Genomic DNA, 27,778 nt, shown 5'->3' with positions numbered 1-27,778 from the left:
TTGGTTTGAAGCATAATTCAGAGTATTTATTTCGACCTATACACCTCTATGTGACTTTGATTCAGGTTATTAGAAGGACCATATTCATGAGCCTACTGGAACTCTTAAGATCGCTTAGACGATTCAGTGTAGTCGTTTGGACTTATGAAGCCTGTACAGCTTGAATCCTGTTTTGTTTTTGTTTTTTTGGGGGGGGGGGGGTTATATTTCTCTTGTTGAGCATATTATAGCTCTAAGATCGCCTAGGTCAGTGTTTCTCAACTTTCCTAAATCCGCAACCCCTTAATACATTTCCTCATGTTGTGGTGACACCCAACCACAACATTATTTTCATTGCCACTTCATAACTGTAATTTTTCTACTGTTATGAATCATAATGTAAATATCTGATATGCAGGATGTATTTTCATTTACTGGACCAAATTTGGTACAAATACCTGATACGTCCAAATTTGAATACTGGTGGGGTTGCAGGGGGTTGATTTTGTCATTTGGGAGTTGTAGTTACTAGGATTTAAAGGTAACCTACAATCAAAGAGCATTCTGAACCCCACCAACGATGGAATTGAACTAAATTTGGCACACAGAACTCCCACAACCAACAGAATATACTGGAAGGGTTTGGTGAGCATTGACCTTGAGTTTTGGAGTTGTAGTGCACCTACATCCAGAGATCACTGTGGACTCAAACAATGATGGATCTGGACCAAACTTTGTGCGAATACTGTCCACACAGAACCCCCATGACCAACAGAAAATACTGTTTTTTCTGATGGTCTTTGGCGACCCCTCTGATTCCCCTTGGTGGCCTCCCCATGGGTCCTGACCCCCAGGTTGAGAAATTCTGGCCTAGGCCATTCAGCGTAATGGTTTCGACCTATAAAGCCCTATGCAACTTGGATCCAGGTGATTTGAAGGGTCCATATTTCCCTTTTTAAGCCCATTGGAGCTCTAAGATCTTGTAGACAATTCAGAGGACTGCTTTGACTTACAAAACTCTATACAGCTTGGATCTGGATTATTTGAAGGTCCATATTTCCCTTTATGAGCCCATTAGAGCTCCAAGATCACTTAGGTCATTCAGTGTAATGGTTTTGACTGATAAAGATCTTTACAACTTGGATCCAGATGATTTGAAGATCCATTTTTGAGCCCATTGTAGCTCTAAGATCACATAGACAATTCAGATGATTGTTTTGACTTACAAAGTCCTATGCAGCTTGGATCTAGGTTAATTGAAAGTATCTGTTTCCTGTTTTGAGCCCATTGGAGCTCTAAGGTCTTGTAGACAATTCAGATGACTGTTTTGACTTACAAAGCCCTATACAGCTTGGATTCAAAGTTATTTGAAAGTTCGTATTTTCCCATTTGAACCCATTAGATCTCTGAGATCTCCTGGAGAGACTTGTATCTCTGTCCCACCATTTCCCCAGTTCATTTGATTAGAACAAGGGAGAGAACAAAAAGGGCTCCAACTGCAGCAATATATCTCTCCCCACATACACACAACAACACACACACACAGAGCTCAGCAGAGAGATGGGAGGATGAAAGCCAATAGTTTCGAAAGAAGAAACTATTCGTTGCATGGCAGGGGGTTGTACTGGATGGGACCGGTGGTCCAACTCTTCCAACTCTGTGTTTCTGTGATTCTAAGAAAGGAATGATCTCATTCTTTTATGTACTGGAGCACCGTGCCAGAATGAAGAGTTCAGTGGGGTCGTTGTATCATTGCCACTGTTCCCTATGCAAAATAACTCGTCTTTTAGACTATGTAGTAGACTTGGGCCCAAATCGCTGTTAATGACAAGATTTGTAGTTTTTGGAAAGCAATTTTCGGATAATTTCCAAAAACAGAAAGGAGAAAAGAGAGACAAAAAGACCAGTGAAAGGAATTTTTGAGAGACAATATTTTCGGAAAGTGTCAGATCCACAAACTACCTGAGGCAGGGTGTCGTCTTTTTCTTTCCCCGTCAGAAGAAGCCTCCTCCCATTTTTTCCTGGAAAAGTTACTTCCTCCTCCAGAGAGGGCCCTGGTGTTTCACTTTCCTAGTAGCACTTGCATAGCGTGTCTCTCAGCCAATTAAAAGCCTGGTGATGTCCATGCTCTGATTGGCACAGAATGGGCACAACCAGCAACTACAATTCCAAAATGTACAGTTAAAACTTAAAATAATTGTAAAAAAACAGAAGGTTGGTGAATTATTTTGAAACAAGGCAGGTCTGCAGTTGTAAATGGGGGCTACAACTGAGATAGGCAGATAGGCCTTAAATGGCTGAGGATTGAGCCTTTAAATTTTCCCTTTGTAGCCAATGGGCCAAATCTCTGCCAAATGAAAGAGAAAACACCCCTCCCCTTTTGGGTAACTTTCTGGGAAACGAAATGAGGAACCAGATGGAAACAGATTTGAAAATGACATTCCTTTTGGGTTGAATACACGTGCTTACTGTGTAGTAATACGTGGGGCTGCCTTTGAAGACTGCCCGGAAGGTTCAATTAGTCCAACGATCGACAGCCAGGTTGCTCACCGGAGCGACGTACAGGAAACATACAACTCCTTTGTTATGCCAACTCCACTGGCTACCGATCGGCTTCTGAGCAGAATTCAAAGTGCTTGTTTTAACCTTTAAAGCCCTAAATGGTTCTGGCCCAGACTACCTGTCCGAACGTATCTTCTGCCACGAACCATCACGAAGTTTAAGATCTTCAGGAGAGGCCCTGCTCTCAATCCCACCATTATCGCAAATGTGGTTGATGGGGACGAGACACAGAGCCTTCTCAGCAGTGGCTCCCCACCTATGGTACGCCCTCCCTAGAGATATCAGATTAGCCACCTCCCTCTTGTCTTCTAGAAGGAAAATCAAGACTTGGTTATGGGACCAAGCATTTGATCCGTGAGCAGCAAGTGGAAGAAGATCACACAACTTATGGCAATGAATTGACCCGGACTGGTTTTTGGATTTTGATTTTAATGGATGTGTCTTAATTAATTGTTTTAATTGTTGTTTTAATTTTTAATATTGTGATTGTACTGTTGTTGTTTTTATGATGCTAGCATCGTATGATGCTTTTGTTAGGCCGCCCTGAGTCCCCTTTTCGGGGGGAGAAGGGTGGGGTATAAATACAGGATAATAAATAAATAATATTTTCTGCCCCATGAGAAGTCCACCTGTCGATAAGTGTCAGACTCATCACATAATATCCGATCTCTATATTAGTGGTGATATTTTGTTTTCCAAAAAAATGCGATTTAATTGCAGTTGGATCATTATGGAATAGTTCCAGCATTTGATTGCTTAATTAATTTTATATAGAGTATGCAGTACTTAGCTCTGAAATAGGAACATAAAAAACATCAAATAGGAACATAAAAAAATGATTATCCAAAAATCGTATTTATTTCGATATCTTGACTTTGCAAAGCCCATTAGTTTCTTTTTCAATTGTCCGGTGTGCCATCTTGTTTTTTATCCTTCACCTTTGCTTCATAGCAATCTAGGATTTAGACTAATCCGTCTTCTAACTAGCAATACAATATAATCTCTCTCTTGAGATAATTAGTTTTGGCAATAATTGCCACAACGTTGTAAATCAGAATGTGTTCCCAACACAATGGCTTTGTCTTTGCTAAAATGTTATTTAAATAACTTGTCGGCTAATTTCTCCTTGGTGCCAGTTTTGCTTGGAAAGGAACACCGTTTCAGGCAAATGTCCTAATGAATTTGCTGTTTGATAATGTCAGCGAGGAAGCCAATAATCTAATAGTAATGAAGTGGGAATGTGTGTGTTTACTATAGCTTTACTCCATCTCTTATTCATGCCTAATTAGATTTGGGCATGTCGAATATTTGGGGTTAATTGAATATTTCCTTTAATAAAACTGAGATTTACATGATTGGGAAAGAAAGTGTACTTTGAGCTTAAAGGGAAACTAGTAGTCCCCAGGATTTTGTATGAAGAAATCACAATAAATCCAGATGTAATTTAAGAAATCATTATTTCTCGGTAAATAATACCTTTTTTATTGAGTTCTCTTATTATATTTACCTCCACACACTGTGAATGGCTTTTTTCAAAATCTGCTTTACATCTTTTGGAATTCTGGCTTATTAAGCAACACTTATTGTAAAGCTGGAGTGCTCTCAGTCTCCCGAGACTTTGAGTTTTCTTTTTTAATCTTAAGAAAGAAGGCAATTCTACAATTAATAAATTTAATCTCATTTTTATATTAAAATGGAGGCAGATCATCTTTTAATGGCTTGTTTTTAATGTAAAATCTCTTCGCTTAGAAGAAACATTTCTAAGAAGTAAGGTCTTCAATGTTCCCTTCAAGATTACTCTTTGTTCAAATTCTGTATTAAGTAAATTTCAAGCAAATTTGAGAGAAACACAATGACTGTAATTATGGGAAAAGCCATCATTCTGCACCTCATGCAAATATTATTGAAAGTAATGTAAAGCCATTCAAGTTTTCTGAGGATGCTAAATGAGAAGAGAAGAGATGCAGTATATAAAAAAGAAGAGCCAAGTTGAATTAGTCCAGAGGCCCACACAAGTTATGGGTTCAACTATGTTTTCTGTACCTTGTTTCCCAGACCCCAGAAACTGATATCCAAAACCATATACTAATCAAATATTAAAGGTAGCATTATGGAATCATACAGTAATGGAGTTCGAGGAGACCACAAGGTCCAACCAGGCTGCCATGCAAGAATACACATTTCTGATAGTTGGCCATCCAGTTCCTATTTACAGTTCTCCAAAGAAGAAAAATCCACCAGTGTGCTCCACTGTTGAACAGCTCTTATCATCAAGAAGTTCTTCCTAATATTCAGGTGGAATCTCCTTTCCTGCAGTTTGGATCCATTTCTCCATGTCTCTGAAGCAGCAAAAAACTTGCCTGCTTCATTCTTTCAAATATTTAACTATTACTGTCAGGTCTCCTCTTCATCTTCACTTCTCCAAGCTAAACATACTCATCTCCTTTAGCTGTTCCTCATAGGTCTTGGCTCTGATCATTTTAGTTGCCCTCCATCGGACACGTTGCAGCTTGTCAACATATTTCCTGAACTGGGGTAATGTATAGACAATGGCATCCTGTCTTGTAGACTCTGATGTTCCTATGAACATAGACAAGAGCAAGGGGGAAAATGAACATTTTAATAATCCCACCTGTGTGTTAGTTGCCTTTGGGATCTCTCTCTCTCTCCGATTGGCTCTGTAGCTTCAACTCAAGTCTAGAAACTGCTATCAGATCTTCTCTGTTGCTAAACTGTCCCCTGCTCTACACCCCACCTCTATCACCTCCATAAGTTTAAGCAGCAACATTTTATTGTGGTCCAAAAAACCCTGTTCCCCATAGGTATACAAGGTTAATAATGTTAACAACAGCCAACTGATTAAACACATAGTTGGATAAAATTTACAAAAGTTAAAACTGCCTAGAATATGGGGTTAAAACTTCTCGATGACTAAAAACATAAGTTACAAGCTACAAAGTTGTCGGCATGTTTCAGCCTGTGTCTAAAATTGGGAATTGTCTAATCCTGGCTGCCATGAAAAAAAACTTGGCAGCTTCCAAGGTCATGAGGGGAAGATCATCACCAAGTAGAAACCTCACATAAAGTTTCACTGAACTAGCCAGTAAGTTTCTCAGTAGGGGATTGATTATGTGTGTTCGGGCCTCTCCACACAACAAACAACCACTATGAAACTTCACGACAGTAGAATATGGTGGATGCCTTCTACGTCCTGTTTGTTACATGGACAGAGTCTTTCTTTATATGGGATACCTGCAAATCTCCCACACAGCAGTTCAGACGGGAGCACATTACATCTTGCTTTGGAAAATAGTGGTATTTGGTCACAGTCAAGTTCTTTAAGTAGTTTTCTGTGTGGAAAGGCCTGAAATAGTGTATGGACAGAGCACTTGGGGAGCAAGACACATATGAATGTAGCTCACAAAAGGCAGTGTCCCACAATCTCTGTTTGATTGATTTGAGAACTATATCAAAGCTAAGATGAGTTAAGAGGGAAAGGCCGATGGAGAAGGCCAATGGAGAATTGATCTTACATCAACTGCTTAGGTACTCATCCTGAGCTAAATGAGGAATCAGATTGGAAGCTAGATTGAAAACTCTAGTCTTCAGCCAATATTTAAGTGCTACCCACCAGGCTCTTTATGACAAGGATACTTCCTCAGATTCAAGTAGCAAAACACAGGATAGAACACATCTGGGGAGCTGGAAGAGGGACCTCAAAAACTGTATTTGCTGTTGGTCTATTTTGGATGTTAAGGCACCAATCCAGATGCTGGAAACATACAGTAGCTGGGAAGCTATCTTAGCGTTAAAAGCTTTGATTGCAGAAGATGTGAATTGCCCTCTGTTGGTATTGCTAAAATGCAACATGACTGAACTTCTTACTTGAGCTTTGGGGATAATAGAGGCAATATGAGTGGACCAAGACAGTCTGTGGTGAAAAAATAGCTCCAGGTATTGAAAACTTCTGACCTGTTCTAGAGTATGCCCATCAAAAGACCAACTGGGTGAGAGAAAAAAATTCTCAAATTTCAGAACTTTAGATTTCTCATAATTGATTTTTAGGTCATTCTGGGCACAGTAATTAAGGAATTTCCTTAATAAGTAATTTAGGCCTGCCCTGGAGCATGAAATGATAGTATCATCTGTATAAAGCAGTATGGGGGTTCTTCTACTTCCAAGCTTGGGCAAGTGCCCAGTGGGGTCTAAAAGGGTATCCTCCATGGCATTTATAAATATGTTGAATAGGGTGGGGGCAAGGATGCATCCTTGTCAAGCTCCTCTGAACATGTATATCTCATTCAAGAGTTGACTCAGGTCGCCACATCTAATCTGAAGCTTGCTGTCACTGTAGAGCACCTTAAAAAGGCCTGGAAGTCTTTTGTCTTTCAATGTCTTATTCAGCTTTACCCAAAGTTTGTTTCTTGAGATGGAGTCGAAAGCTGATTTCAGATCCATGAAGGCCACAAACAACTTGATTTGTAGTAGTTTGACATGCTTCTCAGCAAGATGGGAGAGCACTAAGCAGTGGTCAGTAGTTGAGTAATTCTGTCTTTCTTTTCCATTAAATTTTTATTGAAAGGATATACAATTACAAGGAAAGTGTGAGAACATTGTGTAGAGGATAGGAAAGTAGGAAATGAGAAAAAAACAAAAGAAAAAAGGGGTAAAAAAAGAAAAACCGAAAAAAAGAGAAAGAAAATCACAAAAAATCACTAAACAGTCTTTATTTGAAGTTTGACTTCCATCTTTTTCTTGGTGGTGGTATTAGAGGGTAGGATTGTATTAAATTCTCATTGTTATCAAGGATCCCACCTTTCTCCTTTTTCTACTATGTCCTTTATAGTTAATTTTTTTCTATATATGTTTAGATACTTAATAAAGTCTTTATATCATTATTTTTATGTTTTCTTTTCTTAGGTAATCTTTTACTATTGTCCAGTCTATCTGGAGTTTCCTTCTCTGTTGAGATGTTGCCATTAGGTTAGTCAATCTGTCCATGTTCATGATCTCCATCAATTTCAATAGCCATTGGTCCATCAAGGGTGTTTCTTCATTTTTCCAGTTTTTTGCATAAATTATTCTGGCAGCTGTTGATAAATAATTGAACAGGGGTTCTTTCTCTTTGTCCTTTTGGAAATTTATCATTCCCAGTAAATAAAATTTTGGGTCTAATTTAAAGTTAGTTTGTAATATTTTCCGCGTTCTTTCATGTATTTCCCTACAAAATTCCTTAGCTTTATCACAAGTCCACCATAAATGATAAAAAGTGCCCAGTTGTTTTCCACATTTCCAACATTTATTTATCATAATTTTGTAACTTCTGGCTAAGATCAAGTGTAGTATCTGTGCTTATCTGTTTAATATCTGATACATCCTCTAGTTGAGAAGTTCTTTCTAAAAGCTGCTTGTGCATCGGAAATTGTGTTGTCTCCAGAAAGGAAGTAAGCCTCATGCACAAATATCATGCGTAGAGTTTTCCTGTGATTGGGAGCAGACTGGTTGGGAGCAGTTCCCAGGTTCACTGGTCGGTTCATAGGTTTAAGCCAATTCCATAGTCTTAAAATTAGTTTTTCAGTTGTTTGCCTTTTTGAGGGAACTTGGAAGTGTGTTTCTATAAGAAATGGCTATCTATTAATATCCCGCACGTGAATTCAGTGGTGGAAGAGAAAAGGCATAGTCCTTATTCTATTTTCTGTGTACTGATATTAAACCTGTCGCTTGAAATTCATAGCATCTAAATAGGACCTGAGCCTGAGGAAGATTGAGAAGAACCTAACTTGTCAGCTATAAAGATGGCAAGCAAGGGTCATACTCATGTTTTCGAACTAAAGCTAGTGATCATTCTAAGTTGAAAATACTGTGGATGTAAGCAAACTGGCTTTATACTTCCTCTGACTCAAAATGGATAGTTACACAGAAGGGGTCGACTCTTAATTTCACCTTGACAAAATGATATTTCTCTTTTTTTTTTCTCCTCCTGGACAAGACCACCATAATTGAAATAACAAAGATTAAGTTCAATTGATAGACACTGATAACAAGGAAATAGCATTTATTTTTCATCGGGCCTGGAGAATATTGCCACAGGAATGCTGAGAAGGCAGGAAAAACGGGCCTGGAAATAAGATTAATGATCGCGGAGCTAAAGAATGTTATCTTGGCTCTATATAAACCTGCTTGGGAATTGACAATAGAAAGGGGAAAGATTAATGAAATCTTCCAAAGTTTTTTTTTTCTTATGAGACTTATATAGATCAGAAGCCTTTGGCTCTGAGGAGTGAGTGGTTGATTATTTGGACAAATTGGAGGGACCTCAGGCAAGCGAAATGAAAAAGAGAGAGAGAATGAATAGTTGGGTACCTTTTGGATTCAGGATAATATGATAAAGGGATCTTCTATTTGCACACTGCTGAAGATGCTTTGACACTATTTTTCCCCATGTTCGATATTTACATCAGAATAGAGGGCAGACGGGGAAGCCCTGTGTGAGTAGACTTTGACACAATGGCAAAACTCAAAAGTAAGCCAGCTTTAGGTTTGGCAAGGATAGTTCTAAGACAAAAATACTATTTTCGGCCAATTGGACACTGCATTTAAATCAGCCAGACAACACATAAAAAACTAGAACAGCAGCACCAAGACCATTATTGTTACACATGAAAATATGGAAGAACACACAATGTTTGTACATGTGTGTGAGATGTACCTTCAAATCAACTCCAACATTATCCTGGCCCTCTGCTAGAATTTTCTCAATGTGATATATTCCAGGGAGACTTGTCATTGCCTTCCTCTTGGGTTAAGAGAGCATGAGTTCACCACCATGTCTTGCAGGTTTCCATTGCTGAGGGAGGTTCTAAACCCTGTCACCTGGAGTCCTAGACCAACACACAAACTTCTGTCTCACAATATTTGTCTTGTTGTGTATCCTTCCTTCTGATTTATGTCATATCCCTACATTCATGCCATTGCACCATGCTGCCTCTCAGTATTTGTATAGAATGTCAAATATTCAGTAATTATTAACTCATCCTTTGAAAAACACCTTATAAAGTAAATCAGAATGACTGTCCTAATATTCCATACCAGGAGAATGAGACTTAGTTAGATCAACCAGATCAGTTCTTGACAGAGGCAGGATTCACACTGGAAATATTATTATTGTTATCCTCATATTTATTTATATCCTGCTGTTATCTCTTAGAGCAGCGTTTTTCAACCTGGGGGTTGGGACCCCTGGGGGGGGGGGTTGCGAGAGGGTGTCAAAGGGGTCACCATAGACCATCAGGAAAACACAGTATTTTCTATTGGTCATGGGAGTTCTGTGTGGGAAGTTGGACCCAATTCTGTCGTTGGTGGGGATCAGAATACCCTTTGATTGTAGGTGAACTATAAATTCAAGCAACTACAATCCCCAAATGTCAAGGTCTATTTTCCCCAAACTACACCAGTGTTCTGAGTATTCGTGCCAAGTTTGGTCCAGATCCATCACAATGCTCTCTGGATGTAGGTGAACTACAACTCCAAAACTCAAGGTGAATGTCCACCAAACCCTCCAGTATTTTCTATTGGTTATGGAAGTTCTGTGTGCCAATTTGGTTCAATTCCATCATTGGTGAAGTTCGGAATGTTCTTTGATTGTAGGTTAACTATAAATCCCAGCAACTACAACTCCCAAATGACAAAATCAATACCCCCAACTCCACCAGTATTGAAATTTGGGCTTATCCCAAATTTGGTCCAGTGAATGAAAATACATCCTGCATATCAGGTATTTATATTACGATTCATAACAGTAGCAAAATTACAGTTAAGAATGAAAATAATTTTATGGTTGGGGGTCACCATAACATGAGGAACTGTATTAAAGGGTCACGACATTAGAAAGGTTGAGAATCACTGTCTTAGATTGAGACCAAAGTGGCTTGCAAGCTCCTTATAGATCAATATGTATTATTTTTTTAACTGATGGTTCATGTTGTATGGTAAAATGTTGCTGTTCCCCATCTCGATCCATAGGGAGAGGCGGGTAGGGACTAAAAAGAATAACAGCAATAACAACAACAGTAGCCTGAAGTGATTGTGTCATTGATCCCCACTGCAATATATTTGTGTTGAGTCCAGCTGACAGTGATAATGCAATACTTTGGTTGGTGTAGGGTTTTTTGGGCTATATGGCCATGTTCTAAAGGCATTCTTACCTGATGTTTCACCTGCATCTATGGCAAGCATCCTCAGAAGTTGTGAGGTCTCACAACCTCTGAGGATGCTTGCCATAGATGCAGACAAAATGTCAGGAGAGAATGCCTCAAGAACATGGCCATATAGCCAGAAAAAATCTACAACAACCCAGTGATTCCAACCATGAAAGCCTTCGACAATGCAATACTTTCATTGTGACTCTTATGTATGTGGTTGTAACACTGGGTGGAAAAGGCTCCAGCATGATGGCATCCACACTGTAACATGAAATGGGGTTCATTTCCAAATTACGTAACCATCTTAGTCTGTTGCACTGCAGAGAATGTGAAATCCTGTGGTTTCTGAACGACAAATACAGCTATTACGGTGTCAGCTTCCATGGGGCTCTGGCCCTCTTCATCAGATGCACGACGCATGTGTGTTTAAATACAGATGGATAAATGTCAGGCTGTAGCCTTCGCAACACGGCTGCTCTCAAAGTCTCTCTTATTGCCTGTTGTGGCAGGAGAGGAGGATTAAATTACAGGGGCTGTCAGAAAGGACAAGCGCTCTGCCATACATTATCGCTATCACGGGCTTTCACCAGGGTGAAAGAAACCACCGTAAATCCCTTCCATTGCAAAGCAATAAAAGCCACTGGCTTTTACAGGCCTGACTGCCAGGGCCATTAACAGGAAATGACAGCTGTGTGGCATTCGGAGATGCTGCCCGTATCTTTTCCGACAGTGTGCGGCATAAAGCTGCCAGCAATATGACAATTGGATCACGGTTCCCACTTCAGTTCTGGTGTTTGATATCCTTTTAGGAAATACTGAAAGAGACCATTCCTCCATCCCCATCCTCCCATTACCTTCTTTTCTCCTCCCCCTGCCTAAATATGGTATGTTTAGGCTTAAATAATGAACAGGTCCTTTTAAAAGTAGGCCTGTTCACACACTTTAGAGGCAAAACTTAAAAAAATGAGCTGGGAATATGTCCATAATCAGAAGAACACAATGTCCTAAGTGCCCCAATGATCAAACTTTTAACAACCTTCAACTTTATTATTATTATTATTATTACTATTATTATTACTATTACTATTACTATTTTGAACTGTGGTATTGGAGGAAAGTTCTGAGAGTGTCTTAGACTGTTTTTCAGTGTTTTTAGGAGTGATGGTCACTCGTTGACCTGATAGGTATATTGTGTCCAAATTTGGTCTCGATTCATCCAGTGGTTTTTGAGTTATGCTAATCCCACAAATCCCATTACATATTTATTTATATAGATTGTGTGAGTGTTCGTAGCCCATTGCATTAAAAACATTACATTTTTATTTATATTGATATACACAAATATATACACACACAAAACACAAATACACAGACTGGGCCACAGCAATGCATGGCAGGGGACAGCAAGTAATAAATAAGATTTAAATTGACTCTTTATTGCTTTTGCTGCAACAGACTACCACAGCTCCCTCTTGGAAATGAGAAGCTAATATTTACCCCTGACTCAAATCCAAACACAAGGAAGTCGCTTTGAAAATCAGTGATTCACAAAGCAAATGTCTTCACGGTATTTGCTTGTGGCCAGTTGGAACCAGCCATTTCTTATAGACTTCTCTTTGCAGTCATGCACCTGGATCAAGCAAACAACAAAGCAAGGCGAGATGTCCTCAAAACCATGCTTCGGGGAACTGAGCCCAGCCCTGGAAGGTACGTTTAGAAGCTAAGTACGTCAGGACACTTTGACTGACGCTCCTTACCATGCAAATTAATTTATAATTGGATCTGAAGGGGGAGGATAATGAATAAATGAATGCATAAATAATTGAAAGCTTGCCAGTTCTTTCGCAAAAGTAAGTAGATCCAACAGTAGGTATCAGCATTATCAATTTGTATTTCCATATGCAAACATCCTCCCTATAGAAGGGAGTTTGTTTTGTATTCTCCCATGTTTGTTTGAAGATCACATGACTTTAATGATTTTTTTTTTACAGCAACAGATATTTCCTATTTTGTTTTACCTAAGTAGAACAAGGTTGTGCAAGCACTTTCCAAAAATGCAGGCGGGATGAAATAGCATTGAACCTCTGGAAGCTTCTGCATGTTTGTCTGTTTTTAGAATTTATTATTTATTTATTTTATTTACGGCATTTATATGCCTCCATTCTCACCCGAAGGGGACTCAGAGCAGCTTACAAGATATATACACACACACACACACACACATATATATATACACATACAATATATGATATTATTAGCTTAGTACAATATCAGTATTAAATATTACTATATTGTACTATATCATTATATTATAATATTAGTAATATTACATGTAATATAAATATATAATTATAATATCATATTATTAGTAATATTATATTGCATTACATTATAATATTATAAATATTATATCTATATACAATATATTATATTACATTGTGTTATATTATTAGAATAGCACAGGAGACAAGGTGGAACTGTCTTCTGCCCCCCTCTGTCTTCACTCTGGCCCAGAGCGGCAGTTGGTGCTGTGGGGAGGGGTCCCCAATTGATGACATATGCAGGAGACAAGATGGAACTGTCCCCTAGCCCCCTCTCTCTTCACTCTGGCCCAAAGCAGCAATTGGTGCTGGGGAGAGGGGTCCCCAATTGATGACATATGCAGGAGACAAGATGGAACTGTCCCCTGGCCCCCTCTCTCTTCACTCTGGCCCAAAGCAGCAATTGGTGCTGGGGAGAGGGGTCCCCAATCGATGACACATGCAGGAGACAAGATGGAACTGTCTTCCTGACCCCCTCTCTCTTCACTCTGGCCCAAAGCAGCAATTGGTGCTGGGGAGAGGGGTCCCCAATTGATGACATATGCAGGAGACAAGATGAAACTGTCCCCTGGCCCCCTCTCTCTTCACTCTGGCCCAAAGCAGCAATTGGTGCTGGGGAGAGGGGTCCCCAATTGATGACACATGCAGGAGACAAGATGGAACTGTCCCCTGACCCCCTCTCTCTTCACTCTGGCCCAGAGCGGCCCAGAGCGGCAGTTGGTGCTGAGGAGAGAGGTCCCCAACTGATGACATGTGCAGGAGACAAGATGGAACTGTCCCCTGGCCTCCTCTCTCTTCACTCTGGCCCAGAGCGTCAGTTGGTGCAGAATGGGCAGATCAATAAATACTTTTGACAATGAAGGGACTTTGGATAAGCTGCATAACTCTTCCCCCAAATTCATGGAGAGTACTTTTTGATTTTAAGATCCATGCCCTTTTAATCTCAACTCGAATGGCTGCTGATTCAATGAAAAGTGTAAAAGCTGCCAATCAGCTTTTCACACTCTTCAGTTAGCCACATATTTACAAATAAGCTTTGCAGACCTGAGGGTAGTTCTTGGCAATAAGACCGTAATCTCTGTTTCCTCCATTTTCCTTTAAAATTGAGCTTCATGCGTTGGCCGGTTTCACAATTTTTAATGGAATCCGACAGGAAGTTCCATAAAGTGATCCCTTAAGAGCAGGCACGTATCACATCTAAAGCACTTTGATGTTCAGAAACATTTTTTTCCTTTTCTCATTTCAGCAAACAAGCAAAAGACTTCCAGATTTACTGCATACATTAGTAAGATGGATAACATGCTGGTGCTAGCAAAGCCACAAATAAAGTTACATATTTCCCAACGGTGCTATATTCTGTGGCACAGGCCATTGTTTTGTAGGACGTACCAAAGGCTAGTGACTTAGGCAAAGTTGAAATTCCTTGCAGGTTCACACACTGTAGTGCTATAGAGCATAGATTTAGCAACGACACAACATTTTGGAGTTCTAATTCCATAGGTTAAAGAGCTGAAAACATTATATCATTCTCTTTGAATTCAGTGGGCCCTGACGACTTCATCTTACATAGTCCACTTTCCATCTCCTCTCCGTTTTAACACTCTGGCAAAATGGAAATCCTAAGGAAGCTATTTCATGACGCATGGCCACTTTCAGTGGCTGCCCAGGGGAATCCATGTTGTCAGTGTGTTAAAATGGACAGAAGACTCTGTTTTCAGGAGTGTTACCCGACTTGTGACTCAAATAAAATGCGGAGGAAGCAGGGGAAACACGGAGAAGGACGAGGAATGGCTGGCTATCTAGAACAGTGGTTCCCTACCTTTTTTGACTAGAGACGCTTGACCATGGACCGCTTCGTACAGGGAGCCCTTTGACCATGGACCACTCTCCAGCATTAGTACCAAAAGGTTTACCGGGGACCACTTTGACCAGGGACCACTCTCCAGCATTAATACCAAAAGGATTATGAATCAGTTTTTGGTCAACTTTAGATTCAGTTTGGTTATTTGGGGTGCTGATTCAGAAAATTGCATTGGACAGATGACATCAACTCTAGTTTCTGATACAGAACATATACCATCCAGTAGTCACCATCTGCTCTCCCACAGAAAACCATATTTAATAATCAAGAGCTGACGTGGTCTATCCAATGCTATTTTCTGAATCAGCACCCCAAGTAACCCCAGGAACAGGCCTAAAAATGAAGACACCAAAGCACCACCGCTTTCAGGCGTGACATGCAATGGCTCCGCTCAGGGGGAGGGAGGTGGAGAAGCAGCAGTCAGAGGCTTGTTGTTGTGCCTTTTGTGGGAAGTCAGCCTCTCCCCTCCTGACATCCCTGTTGCTTTGGCAATATAACAGGGTTTTGCGAGACCAGTTGTTCTTGTTGCCACAGTGTAGTAACGGAGAGGCCATGGACCATATTTTAGTTCTTGGGGACCACTGGAGGTCTGCGGACCACAGGTTGAGAACCACTGATCTAGAAGATGGGGAAAAATGGTAGGGAACAAATTAAGACTGTTCCCTCCACTTTCCCCTGCATTCTAGTTGTTAATGTGACAAAGTCCTGAGTCTCACACATGTAGCAAGTGTCAAAATCATAAAGAAGAATGAGCCATCATTTCCGACACCCTTCTTGATGCAGGATCTCCAGCAGGTAGCTATCCAACATCTTTTTGAAGACATCCATGGGAGGAAAAACTCACCACTTCTCTGAGCAGTTGGTTCCATTGCCAAACTGCTCTCTCTTGTCAAGAAGTACCTTCCAATATTCAATCAAAATCTCCCCTTTGCGGAGTCCATCAAGTCAAAGCCCATGCATGAAAACAAACATCCATTTTCTAGCATTCTACTATTAATTTGTCTCCATCACCCATCTGAAAATGTCCAAGAGAAGTCTATATCTTTATTGGGTAGCGGATTCCCTTCCCTCCCAGCCCAAAATAGTTAGTTGTGCTTAAATCTCATGTTTTTTAATGGAACATAATTTTAGGCATGTGTCAGAGGCATTTCCTACATATGCTCATGATTATATCCCCTTCTCCCAGATCCATTTGAAAGGCAGTGTATAATCAGAAAAATAAATAAATGATCAATTTAATATACCAACTGGAGTAAAAAAAAATCACTGTACTTAATTTGCTGAGAGTGGGTTTCACTTCTTATGACTGACATCTGAAATATGTGACAATAGTTTACATTTTCTGTCACTTCCACTTGTTTCTCTTAAGGGTGAACTCATCTAGTTCCTTCAACTAATCTTGATGAGATTTGATGGCTAGACGCTCATGATCACTCTTACTTCTTCTATGTCCTTGCCAACATGCATTGGAGATATGTCAGCTACATGTTGAGCGCATGTTTCCATTCAAGTTCAATTCCTAACACTTCCAGTTAAAAACATACGTTTAACTGGATAGGGAATAAATCTGGAGAGCCCAAACAGTCAGAATAGATAGTCCTGGGATGGATTGATCAATGATCTATTCACTTTAAACCATCCTAATATCCTACTGTATTATGGTGAACATATCAGTACTTCAAGTGAGAGCTCTTAAATGCTAAGTTGGCCCTATCCCAAATCAAGACAAGTTGCTGTATTATTTACTAGATCAACGGAAGCCGTTGTTTATTTCAGGAAGACTATAAATGCTGAAACCAATCTGGGTCTTCCCAGTGGTTGATCCTAATGCTTTACTATTAACAATAGACATTTTAAATCTTATTATGGTTGTATTTTGTCTCTCATCTTTCTGCCACCACCATTGTTGGTGGCCCCACAAGCTTCCTTGAAATTGAAAGACATCTGAAAGAAGTTCAGAATTGAACAAAAAACATTCTATGTCACTTCTAACTTAATGATTCTCTGAAGCTTCCTCTGCAGCATCACACTGTGGAATTCTCTTTGACATTGATATTTTTATAGTCTTTATTTTACTTTATTTTTTTTGTCAAGCAAAACATACTTGACAACCTGCTAAAGCCAACATTCCATGGTCTGGCGAGACCTTCCCAATTGTGGAGTTGGCTCAGGTGCCAAGGAAAGTAATCACTTGCATGTGTCTCCATCTTTTGGGCCCTTCCCTCTTTTCAAGTAAACACATACAGGCCAACATGTCAGGGCATAGTAGTGGGAAGTGGGTTATTTGTCTGCTCATTAAAGGATAATGTACATTTAAATTTTACCCTTCCATGCTGTATTTTAGCACAAGAGGGAACCACAACTTTCAAAAGCATACTTCATTCTAGTTCTTTGTACTTAAACAAATAGCTTTATTGGCAAAACTTGAGCAATGCCTTTTAGCATTATTACTAAGCTGCTTTCTGAATAAGCTTTGAGGAATGCGTACAACTCATTTTATATATTTTATGTACATGTTTGAAACATCTGCTTCAGGATAATATATATTCATGGAAAGTTGGAGAGATTCCCATATTCAATGGCACAATGAACCTCCATTGATCAAATCTAACCTTTTTTTACACCCAAGAATTGGACACAATATTCCAAGGCAGCTCTGACCAAAGCAGAATAGAGTGCCATTACTATTTCTCTTGATTTGGATATTATACTGTTGTTGATGCAGCCCAACATTGCATTGGTTTCTTTGGCCACAACATCACACTGTTGACTCGTGTTGAACTTGTGGTCTACTAAGAGAATAAAGGATATAATATGAAGTTGCTTTTTTTTTTTTTAAGTGTAAGCAACATAATCTTTGGTTTCACTCTGAGATCGATGTATGCTATGTTTCTCCCCATGGCCACCTCAAACCACATCTCAGCTTATGATTCACTATGGTCAGTGACCCTCCAGTGAAGTGACCCTCACTATGGTCAGTGACCTTCCTGAAGATGCAACCAACATTGCATTGGTTTCTTTGGTCACAACGTCACACTGTTGACTCATGTTGAACTTGTGGTCTACTAAGAGAATAAAGGATATAATATGAAGTTGCTTTTTTTTTTAAAGTGTAAGCAACATAATCTTTGGTTTCATTCTGAGATCGATGTATGCTATGTTTCTCCCCATGGCCACCTCAAACCATATCTCAGCTTACGATTCACTATGGTCAGTGACCCTCCAGTGAAGTGACCCTCACTATGATCAGTGACCCTCCTGAAGATACAACCAGCATTGCATTAGTTTCTTTGGTCACAACGTCACACTGTTGACTCATGTTGAACTTGTGGTCTACTAAGAGAATAAAGGATATAATATGAAGTTGCTTTTTTTTAAAAAAAAGTGTAAGCAACGTAATCTTTGGTTTCACTATAAGATCGATGTATGCTATGTGTCTCCCCATGGTCACCTCAAACCACATCTCAGCTTATGATTCACTATGGTCAGTGACCCTCCAGTGAAGTGACCTTCACTATGGCCAGTGACCCTCCTGAAGATGCAATCAACATTGCATTGGTTTCTTTGGTCACAACATCGCACTGTTGACTCATGTTGAACTTGTAGTCTACTAAGAGGAAGAACTTCCTGACTCTGAGAGCCGTTCAGCAGTAGAACTCTCTGCCCCTGAGTATGGTGGAGGCTCCTTCTTTGGAAGCTTTTAAGCAGAGGCTGGATGGCCATTTGTCAGGGGTGATTTGAATGCAATATTCCTGCTTCTTGGCAGGGGGTTGGACTGGATGGCCCATGAGGTCTCTTCCAACTCTTTGATTCTATGATTCTAAGAGGATAAAGGATATAATATGAAGTTGCTTTTTTAAGTGTAAGCAACATAATATTTGGTTTCACTCTGAGATCGATGTATGCTATGTTTCTCCCCATGGCCACCTCAAACCACATCTCAGCTTACGATTCACTGTGGTCAGTGACCCTCCTGAAGATGAACAAGACCTTGAGTGTGAAGATATTGGCTTTGCATACGTTCGTCTGAGTGAGATATTTCAGAACAGGCAAGACATGATTGAACAAGACATCAAAGGTGGGTTCAGGATGGTTTTTCCATCCCATATATTTTGCTGCCAGCTGTCATTCCTTTCTTAAGGCAAGGGTAGCACTGCAGTGTCTCGACACAGTAGTATCCAAGGGTGTCAACATAGATTGATGGAGATCAGCACAAGGTCTCCAGATCAAAGCCAACTGCCACTATCAGGTGTAATCAGACCTCACACCCAGGAAATGCAGATAGTTCTGTGACTCTTCCCACTTCTTTTTATGAGTGTTGGAAGGCCTTTCCCTATCAGTTGAGGTTGACTCAAAGGTTTGGGGAGCCACTGATGTTGCTTCCCCCACCGCCACCACTTCCCTTGTGTTTCTTTTCTAGTTTTCGATTCGCCAGAAGATGGAACGGTAATTGGAAAGCTCAAAGTAACAGTGGAGGCCCTCAATGCTCTGCGCTCCATCCACAAGGAACTAAGAAACAGCCCGGAGGCCTGAAAAATGAGCAGTTGTACCTACAGATGTGCCTTTTCCTAATGTAACCGGTGCTGGGTCGCTACTGCAAGGCAGAGGGATGCTACAGTCTATTTAATGTATAATTTATATGTAAAAGATGCACAATTTACAGCTTTAAAGTTTATATATTTTCCCTTCTCTCTCTCTTTGTGTGTGTGTGTATGTGTGTGTGTGTATATATATATATGTTTTCTCTCTCCTTCCCTTAGGCTACAGCCCCACCCACAGTGGATGCCAGCTTGTAAATAATTAATACCTACATGATTGAATGATGTGCTTTATTTGCATTTTCAACAATTTTTTTCTGCCTTACATAAAATATAATAAAAATGCAAGTCAAATTTTTAATTTTTAATAAAAAAAATAAATCTTAAGCCTTAGAAAACTGATTAAAAATACTTTTATGTTATCCCTAATCACCCCGCTAAATGGAATGCCTGCGATTAGCCTCATTAAGAATTTTATACTGTGAAGCTTTTATTAGAAGCAATATATGAAAATTACTTGGATTAATGTGTTAATCTGCCTCTTTAAAATGCTAATATCCATTTTATGCACATTAAATCTCAGTATGCGTTTTCTTTGATGCATGCCGTTTCTATCAATTAAATATAAAGAACGAGACTGGTCCCAAGACTTATTAAATTACGGCAAGCTTTTATAAAAAAAGAAACACACAACTTTTGCCCTTCTGTGAACATTATAATCAGTTGTTTGTGATTATCAAGTTGGAAGGGAGGGTGTGGGCTTAAACCGCCTTTTTGTTTTGATGGTAAGAGTGCTTGTGTTGTTATCATCTGTAAGAAAAAAGAGATTTACATATTTCAAATCATAACTATCAAAGTGTGAGATGAAACTGAAAAGATCGATCAGCTTATCTTACACTTAAGGCTCGGCCACGGGGTTCCCCCCCCCCCAGCTCCCCCCTCCCTTAAATAATGTTTAAAACTTAAATCAAATCTAAACAATGAATATTTGTATCCTGATAATCAGTGATTGAAAACAGCCTGGAAACTCAATTTTCCATCCTTCCGCCAATGGTAGCGAAGGATTTAATTGATTTTTTTTTCTAATGGAGCCGTGGATCGGCACTACAAAAAGAAATACGTCTGTAGATGAGATTCATAAGAAGGAGCTAACATTTTATTTTTGAATATACACTTCATTGTTGCCTTTTTAGTTTCTTTGAACAGCGTGGCATAAGCAGAGGTATCTCCCTACTGTTTGCAAAACAGGCGATATTTCTTTCGCAAGCATATGTAAAGTATTCAGAAAGATAAGTAATTTATTAAAATCTACCTAATTTGCCGTGATATATTAAATCTCCACTTCAGTGCTCACAGACCATTTCATTTAGAGAATTAGGCATTCCTTCTTTGTGTGATTAAAGCTCTGGAAAATGAGTTCTTTGCTCCTATTTGTGAACATTCAGAGCCTGCTAATGGCAAGAAGATGGAATAGATTATGAGACAATTCATTACAGTTCAACAGAAAGAACAGAGGGGGGAAAACAGACCAAACGCAAAAAAAAGTGCCGAAGTATGAATATCTGCATATAGTTTGAACCATCTGTGCTCGAATGGCTTTAGATACGTCTCTTTGCCGTGAGCAGGCTTTGAAATGGCAGCCATACAATATTAATTTGTTGATGTACATCAAGAGGCCAACAGAATATATATTTAACCACAGAAATCTCTGGATTCTGCCATTAAATTCCCACTCCTTCATTCCGAACCTTAAGGGACCAGGATCTCCGAGGAGCGAACTCGGCAAGTTCTCACAACAATTTATTCCTATGGAACGTTCTAGAAACCGCAGACAGCAACGTTCCAAATCCCTTTCCATTCATTCCCTAGTAAAAGGGGGCAACATGTTTGTGTTCTCACTTGCGCTTGTTCCTTCGCTCATCGTTCTTTTTGGCCCATACTTCCTCGTGTTCTTTGGCTCCCCACCACTGTATTGTCATTAAACCTTGTTATTATACATTACAGTAATTTAAAACAGCTAGATTCAACACCAAGATTAACAAAGTGGCTTTTCAGAAATGGGGTTGCGGTATCGGAGCAGGAGGTTTGTATTATTCACCTAATATTTTGCAACCCAAAACAAAATCTCTTCCTTATAAAGAAGCAAGCCCGGAGCTTGTTTTCTCAACGTTTCTTTTGTTGAACTCTGTTGCGGAACTTCGTCACGGAAGCCCTGGAGGACACATCGACCAGGAAGCCAGATAAGAAGTATATTGTCTATTCAAACAGGAACAGAACAGTAACTGGAAACTGGACTTTACCCAGTTAAATAGTTTTCTTAGATCTACAGAGACACTCGCTGGAACACCTCAGCAAGCGAGAGTTCAAAAGTGGCAGGCTCAAACCCAGCACCTCAATCCGTGGGTGGGTGATACCAGATGAGAGACTCCCCTCTGGGCACACAGAAGACTGGGCGACTTGGAAAGCGCTGAACAGACTGCGCTCTGGCACCACGAGATGCAGAGCCAATCTTAAGAAATGGGGCTACAAAGTGGAATCCACGACCTGCGAGTGCGGAGAAGAGCAAACCACTGACCACCTGCTGCAATGCAACCTGAGCCCTGCCACATGCACTATGGAGGACCTTCTTGCGGCAACACCAGAGGCACTCCAAGTGGCCAGATACTGGTCAAAGGACATTTAATCAGCTACCAAGCTTGCAAAATTTGTGTGTTTTTTCTTTTATCTGTTTGTTTGTTTTGTTCTGTTAGAAATGTAATACAATGTTCTGGTTGCAGATGACACGATAAATAAATACCCAGATACAGCTAAATCCAGTGCCATCTTTAGTAATTAATGATACCAACGCCAGATTACAGAAGCTGGAGCAGATCTTGGAATAGCAGATCTTTCAAGGGTCACCTCCACATTGGGCAGAATACTCTGGGGTGTTACTGCCCCAGATTCAGCTCATACTTCCTAAAACTGGGGACAGTGACCAAATGGTTTGACCCATCACCATGTTAACACTTCCATTAACTCTGCATTACCTTTGTGGCTCTCCACCAGCCATGGAGCTTCCTATGCCAGACCGTCATCTGTCATGTTTGTTGATGTTAGACTCCACATGGTCAGGAAATTTGGGGAAGAGCAACTCCCTTGTTTTTTCTGGTTGTGCAAATGACCCATTCTGACATCAATAAATATGATTGAAAAGAAAAAAGATTGTGACTTCAGAAGGGACATATTGAGTCCCGGAGTGCATGGTTCCTCACTCCCTGCTTTCCACTGAATGGAAGCAGACTTTACTTACTAGATGTACGAGGGTTGAATGAAAAGTACCTACGTAACTCTACCTACGTAACTCCTCAAAGGATGTGGCAGGTACTGGCTTGTTCAGTAGACTCTCCTCTACACTTCCATTTTGGCGGGAAGCCTTAGCATTGAACGGTTGTGTTGTTAAAGTGCAAAGTATGGAACCCTGTGCAGATGGTCGGTCAATGTGACTTAAGCAACGTGCAATCATTGAATTCTTGACAGCAGAAGGTGTCATCCCAAAGGAGATTAATCAGAAAATGCAAGCTGCTTATGGTGATTGTGTTGATGTGAGTACTGTGTGTCGTTGGGCGAGTAAGTAAAGATGTTGAGGTGGGAACATCTGACTTGCGTGACAAACAAAGAATTGGACATCCTGTGACTGCAACCGCCGAGTTTCACAAGCGAAAGTTTGATAGATTGATTCAGGATGATCGTCGTATCACTGAGAGAAATTTCAAGCATAATTGGCATTTCACAAGAATGTGTGAGTCACATTATTGCTTTGCTTTGCTAATGGAAGATCTGTGCATGATGGGTTGCGGAAACAAAGTGTTGACTTCTTCTGTGATGGCTTCAGAAAACTTGTTTATTGTTGGCAGAAATGTATCCAATTGTCTGGTGCTTATGCGGAAAAAGTGAATAGTGGTAGTTAAAGAGCACATTCTAAGGATTATTTCTGCATTTGATTTATTAAAATATTCCCATCCAAACCCAAGTAATGAAAGTGGAGGCATTACTTTTCATTCAACCATCATATATAAATATGCCAGGAATTTGAAGATAGAACCATCTGCATTATGTCCAAACTGAGCTTCTACACTAAATCTAATCTAAGAAGACATCAATCCTGAACTTTCCTAAGAAGCCAAAATGGCTAAACTCAGGCTATCATACTTTGGACATATTGTGCGATTATTCCCTGGAAAGGATGGTAATATTGGGGAAAGCAGAAGGCAATCGGAAAAGAGGAAGAGTCTGTTACAAATGGATTGATTCAACTGAGGAAGCCATAGCTTTGAATTGCAAAACCTGAGCAGGAATACTAATAGCAGAGTCTTTTGGAGGTCTCTCTTCACCGGGTCACTATAAATCAAAGTTGACTTGATGGCACATAACAACAACACCCAGCCAAGAAAATTGCATGGCCAGAACTCACTTGATGGGTGTGAGAAACATTCTCCTGTTAAATCCCAAAGCTCGGCGTCTGCAGTCAATAATCGTTCCCAGGCACTTCCATGAAAACTGAGAGGGGTGAGGGAAATCTAGCAGCTACAATGGTTAATAAATGTGGTTTAGCCAGATTATTTTTCTTTAGAGTCTGAGAAAAACTCCCACCTTCTATAAGATGATTTGCTGCTTCTTCTGTTGCTTCCCATGTATTCATTTATTAAAGGATTACCAACTGGATAGAATAAAATGCCATGATTACTACCCAGATTCAACTGTGTGGTAGCCACTTACTGCTGTGTTGAGAAAATATGGCAAAAAAGGGTCCAGCCTATATCAAATTTGAGACATTGTCTTAATTGCAATTTGACCCATAAACCCATTCCAAACTAACTTTATAGGGGAAACCAGATCTTAAAACTGGTAAGGAATAGATTTATGGATTGGGTTGTTGTAGGTTTTTTCGGGCTATATGGCCATGTTCTAGAGGCATTTCTCCTGATGTTTCGCCTGCATCTATGGCAAGCATCCTCAGAGGTTGTGAGGTCAATGCCTCTAGAACATGGCCATATAGCCCGAAAAAACCTACAACAACCCAGTGATTCTGGCCATGAAAGCCTTTGACAGATTTATGGATTGTTTACGGATTGTTACCTTACATAAGAAACTTAATGTTGATGGTCAGTTTTGCTTTTTTCAATTTTTCAGGAGCAGTTTAGACTACCTCTATACACCAAATCTGTTGCACCTCAGTAGGAGTTCACCTTGCTCACAGCACTCACCAGGAAACCAGACGTGGTAATAAACAGTTTATTGATTGAAACACATAGAAGAAAGGCACCTTAAGCAAGTAATAGGATGAAAATCCAAATGTTAATATAGAAAGCAAGTCCCATAGGCAAAAGATAAATCCAAAAACAAGAGTTAAAACTTGAACATTAATCCAGAAAACAAGGAACAAAACAAGAGCACGAACCCATAGGTAAATCCATAAAGCAGGAAGCAAAACTTGACTTGGGTTTAAAACCTAAACCAGGAACAAAACAGGAATTTCCAACTCCAGTAGTGACATTGCTTGATCTGAAATCCTAACAGCTCTCTCTCTCTCATTTAAGGGCTGCAAAACATGAACGCATTCCTTTGACCTTGAGAAGCCTGCTCTTGCCTCTCTTTCCCATGGCTTCACTTGTACCTGAATTTCCTCCTGCTCAGGAGCAGCCTGGTATCTCTGTCTAATTTTATTTATTTATTTAGCAGCTTTGTATACTGGTCTTCTCACCTCCGTTCGAGGTACTCAGGCCGGTTTCCAACATCAATATTACAGACAGTCATTAAAACATCACATTCTAAATCACACTAAAACATTAAAATAGCAAAATACAATCATATAATTACAGTGGTCAGTCGTCATCAAAAAACATTATTCGTCATCATCCATCCATATCACAGGATCATGGCTCATTTGTCGAATGCCAATCCCCAAAGCCAAGTTTTCACCTGTTTCCTGAACGTTAAGATAGAAGGGGCAGTTCTGATCTCCAGTGGAAGGGAGTTCCAGAGTCGAGGGGCCACCACCGAGAAGGCCCTGTCTCTCGTCCCCACCAGCCGCGCCAGTGAGGCCGGTGGGATCGAAAGCAGGGCCCCTCCAGATGATCTTAGCAATCTTGATGGTTCATAGGGGAGGATACGTTCGTACAGGTAAATTGGGCTGGAGTCGTTTAGGGCTTTATAGGTTAAGACCAGCACTTTGAATTGTGTTCGGAAGCTGACTGGCAGCCAGTGGAGCTGGCGCAACAGAGGAGTAGTATGCTCCCTGTGCCCCACTCCCGTTAGTAGTCTGGCTGCCGCACGTTGGACTAATTGAAGCTTCCGGGCAGTCTTCAGAGGCCAAGCTTCTTCTTTGGATGAACTAATGTCATCCTCCCCTCCCTGCCTGTTGGCTTCCAAAGCAGTTTAATTCGCACACTCAGAAACAACATTTTGCTCCAAAACCCCTTTGTTCTCCCAACTGGAGAACCATGTTGCTCCAAAAACCCCTCTGTCTGGGCACCCACAGAACCATCAGGCCTCCCACCCCCACCCCCAAACCTCTCAACATCATCAGCTGGCTGAACTACAACAATATGGCAATATTTACAACTGAAACATCTGTTACAATCTAGATTTGGAGTTGTAGCTTTTAGTGCATCTGAGGTTCCCTTAATAGTAGAGATATAAATTGCAGCTAACCAAGTATCCAAACAAACCATTTATATATACACATTTCTGTTAATTATAAATCAATATGCCATCAAGGTTTACAGCAAGAATGGAATAAAGAATGGGAATATCCAGTTTTGAGTAATTAATGCCACTAGATTTTTACATCTACAGTATAAGTTGTATGATTACACCATGTAACAAAATTTGAAAAATTGGGCGTATCAGTATATGTGCCAAATTTGGTCCAGTGAATGAAAATATAACCTGCATGTCAGACATTTACATTATGATTGATAACAACTGCAAAATTACAGTTATGTAGCAGCAACAAAAAGAATGTTATGGTTGAGTGTCACCACAACATGAGGAACAGTACTAAGGAGTCACGGCATTAGAAAGGTTGAGAACCACTACTCTATGAGATATTCATTGAAAACTCTAGCAAAATGGACAGCAAGATGTCCCGCAAAAACAAAGTTTTTGCAGCTTAATAAAGACATCACACTGGCAACGAAGATCCACATAGTTAAAGCAATGGTATTCCCCGTAGTCACCTACGGATGTGAGAGCTGGACTGTAGGGAAGGCTGAGTGAGGGAAGATAGATGCTTTTGAACTGTGGTGCTAGAGGAAAGTTCTGAGAGTGCCTTGGACTGCGAGAAGATCCAACCAGTCCATACTTCAGGAAATAAGGCCCGACTGCTCATTGGAGGGAAGGATAGTAGAGGCAAAGATGAAGTACAGGAAAGCTTAGAGAAGACAATGATGCTGGGGGAACCCTATAAGGTTCTGGTCCAGTGTATCTGTCCGAACGTATCTCCCTCTACGTCCCACCTCGGAGTTTGAGATCATCTGGGGAGGCCCTGCTCTCGACCCCACCACTCTCACAAGTGAGGCTGGTGGGGACGAGAAGCAGAGCCTTCTCAGTGGTGGCCCCCCACCTGTGGAATTCACTCCCGGGGGAAATCAGAACAGCACCAACCCTCCTCTCCTTCAGGAGGAGGGTGAAGACATGGCTGTGGAACCAGGCCTTTGGGCAACCAGGCAATTAGACAATGACAACCAAATAAGACAATCAGATGTGTAAGATCGGCAGGATTGTCGAAATGGAACCAAAAACAGATCTTTGAGTTAATGTACACTGATGGGTAGGAGGAAGATCCAGGTTTGTATTGTTTTACTGATTTTATCATTTTACTGATTTTATTGGATAATGTTGAATTGTGGGAATTTGTACTGTTATATTTTTGTGATGATTGTTTGTGTAGCAGGCGTCTAAGTGCGCCTTGCAGCTGTAAGCCGCCCTGGGTCCCCTTCGGGGTGAGAAGGGCGGGGTACAAGAACCCCAAATAAATAAATAAATAAATAAATGGAAAGAAAAAGGAAGAGGGGTCAACCAAGGGCAAGATGTATGGATGGGATCCTTGAAGTAACTGGATTGACCTTGAAGGAGCTGGGGGTGGTGACGGCTGACAGGGAGCTCTGGCGTGGGCTGGTCCATGAGGTCATGAAGAGTCGGAAACGACTGAACAAATGAACAACAACTAACTTTTTCCATGTTTTATTGATAGAACCAATTAGGAAATGACACCCATAACCCAGGAACAAAAAATGTGTTACATATTGTTGTAGACTTCTGACTTTGCCTACA

General features: G+C 40.4%; 1 protein-coding gene and 1 pseudogene across 2 annotated transcripts in view; both read left to right on the top strand.

The window, feature by feature from the left end:
• Positions 1–20,155, top strand: part of RPGRIP1L (RPGRIP1 like) — a 106,360-nt gene extending 86,205 nt beyond the window's left edge. The window contains exons 24-26 of one of the 2 annotated variants that reach the window (XM_067471117.1): positions 12,365–12,449; positions 18,869–19,002; positions 19,345–20,155. In XM_067471117.1, coding sequence (XP_067327218.1) covers positions 12,365–12,449; positions 18,869–19,002; positions 19,345–19,457 — 332 coding nt within the window. In that variant the 3' untranslated portion in view covers positions 19,458–20,155. Of the gene's footprint in view, positions 1–12,364; positions 12,450–18,118; positions 18,174–18,868; positions 19,003–19,344 lie in introns of those variants that run through there. The other variant, XM_067471115.1, reaches the window with a different exon arrangement.
• Positions 7,858–7,967, top strand: LOC132783360 (U2 spliceosomal RNA; annotated as a pseudogene).
• Positions 20,156–27,778: the final 7,623 nt, after the last annotated feature.

The sequence above is a fragment of the Anolis sagrei genome, chromosome 8 (genome assembly GCF_037176765.1).
Source record: "Anolis sagrei isolate rAnoSag1 chromosome 8, rAnoSag1.mat, whole genome shotgun sequence".
Classification (NCBI taxonomy): domain Eukaryota; kingdom Metazoa; phylum Chordata; class Lepidosauria; order Squamata; family Dactyloidae; genus Anolis; species Anolis sagrei.
The sequence above is the reverse complement of the archived record's forward strand: the minus strand, read 5'-3'. Positions and strand labels throughout refer to the sequence as shown.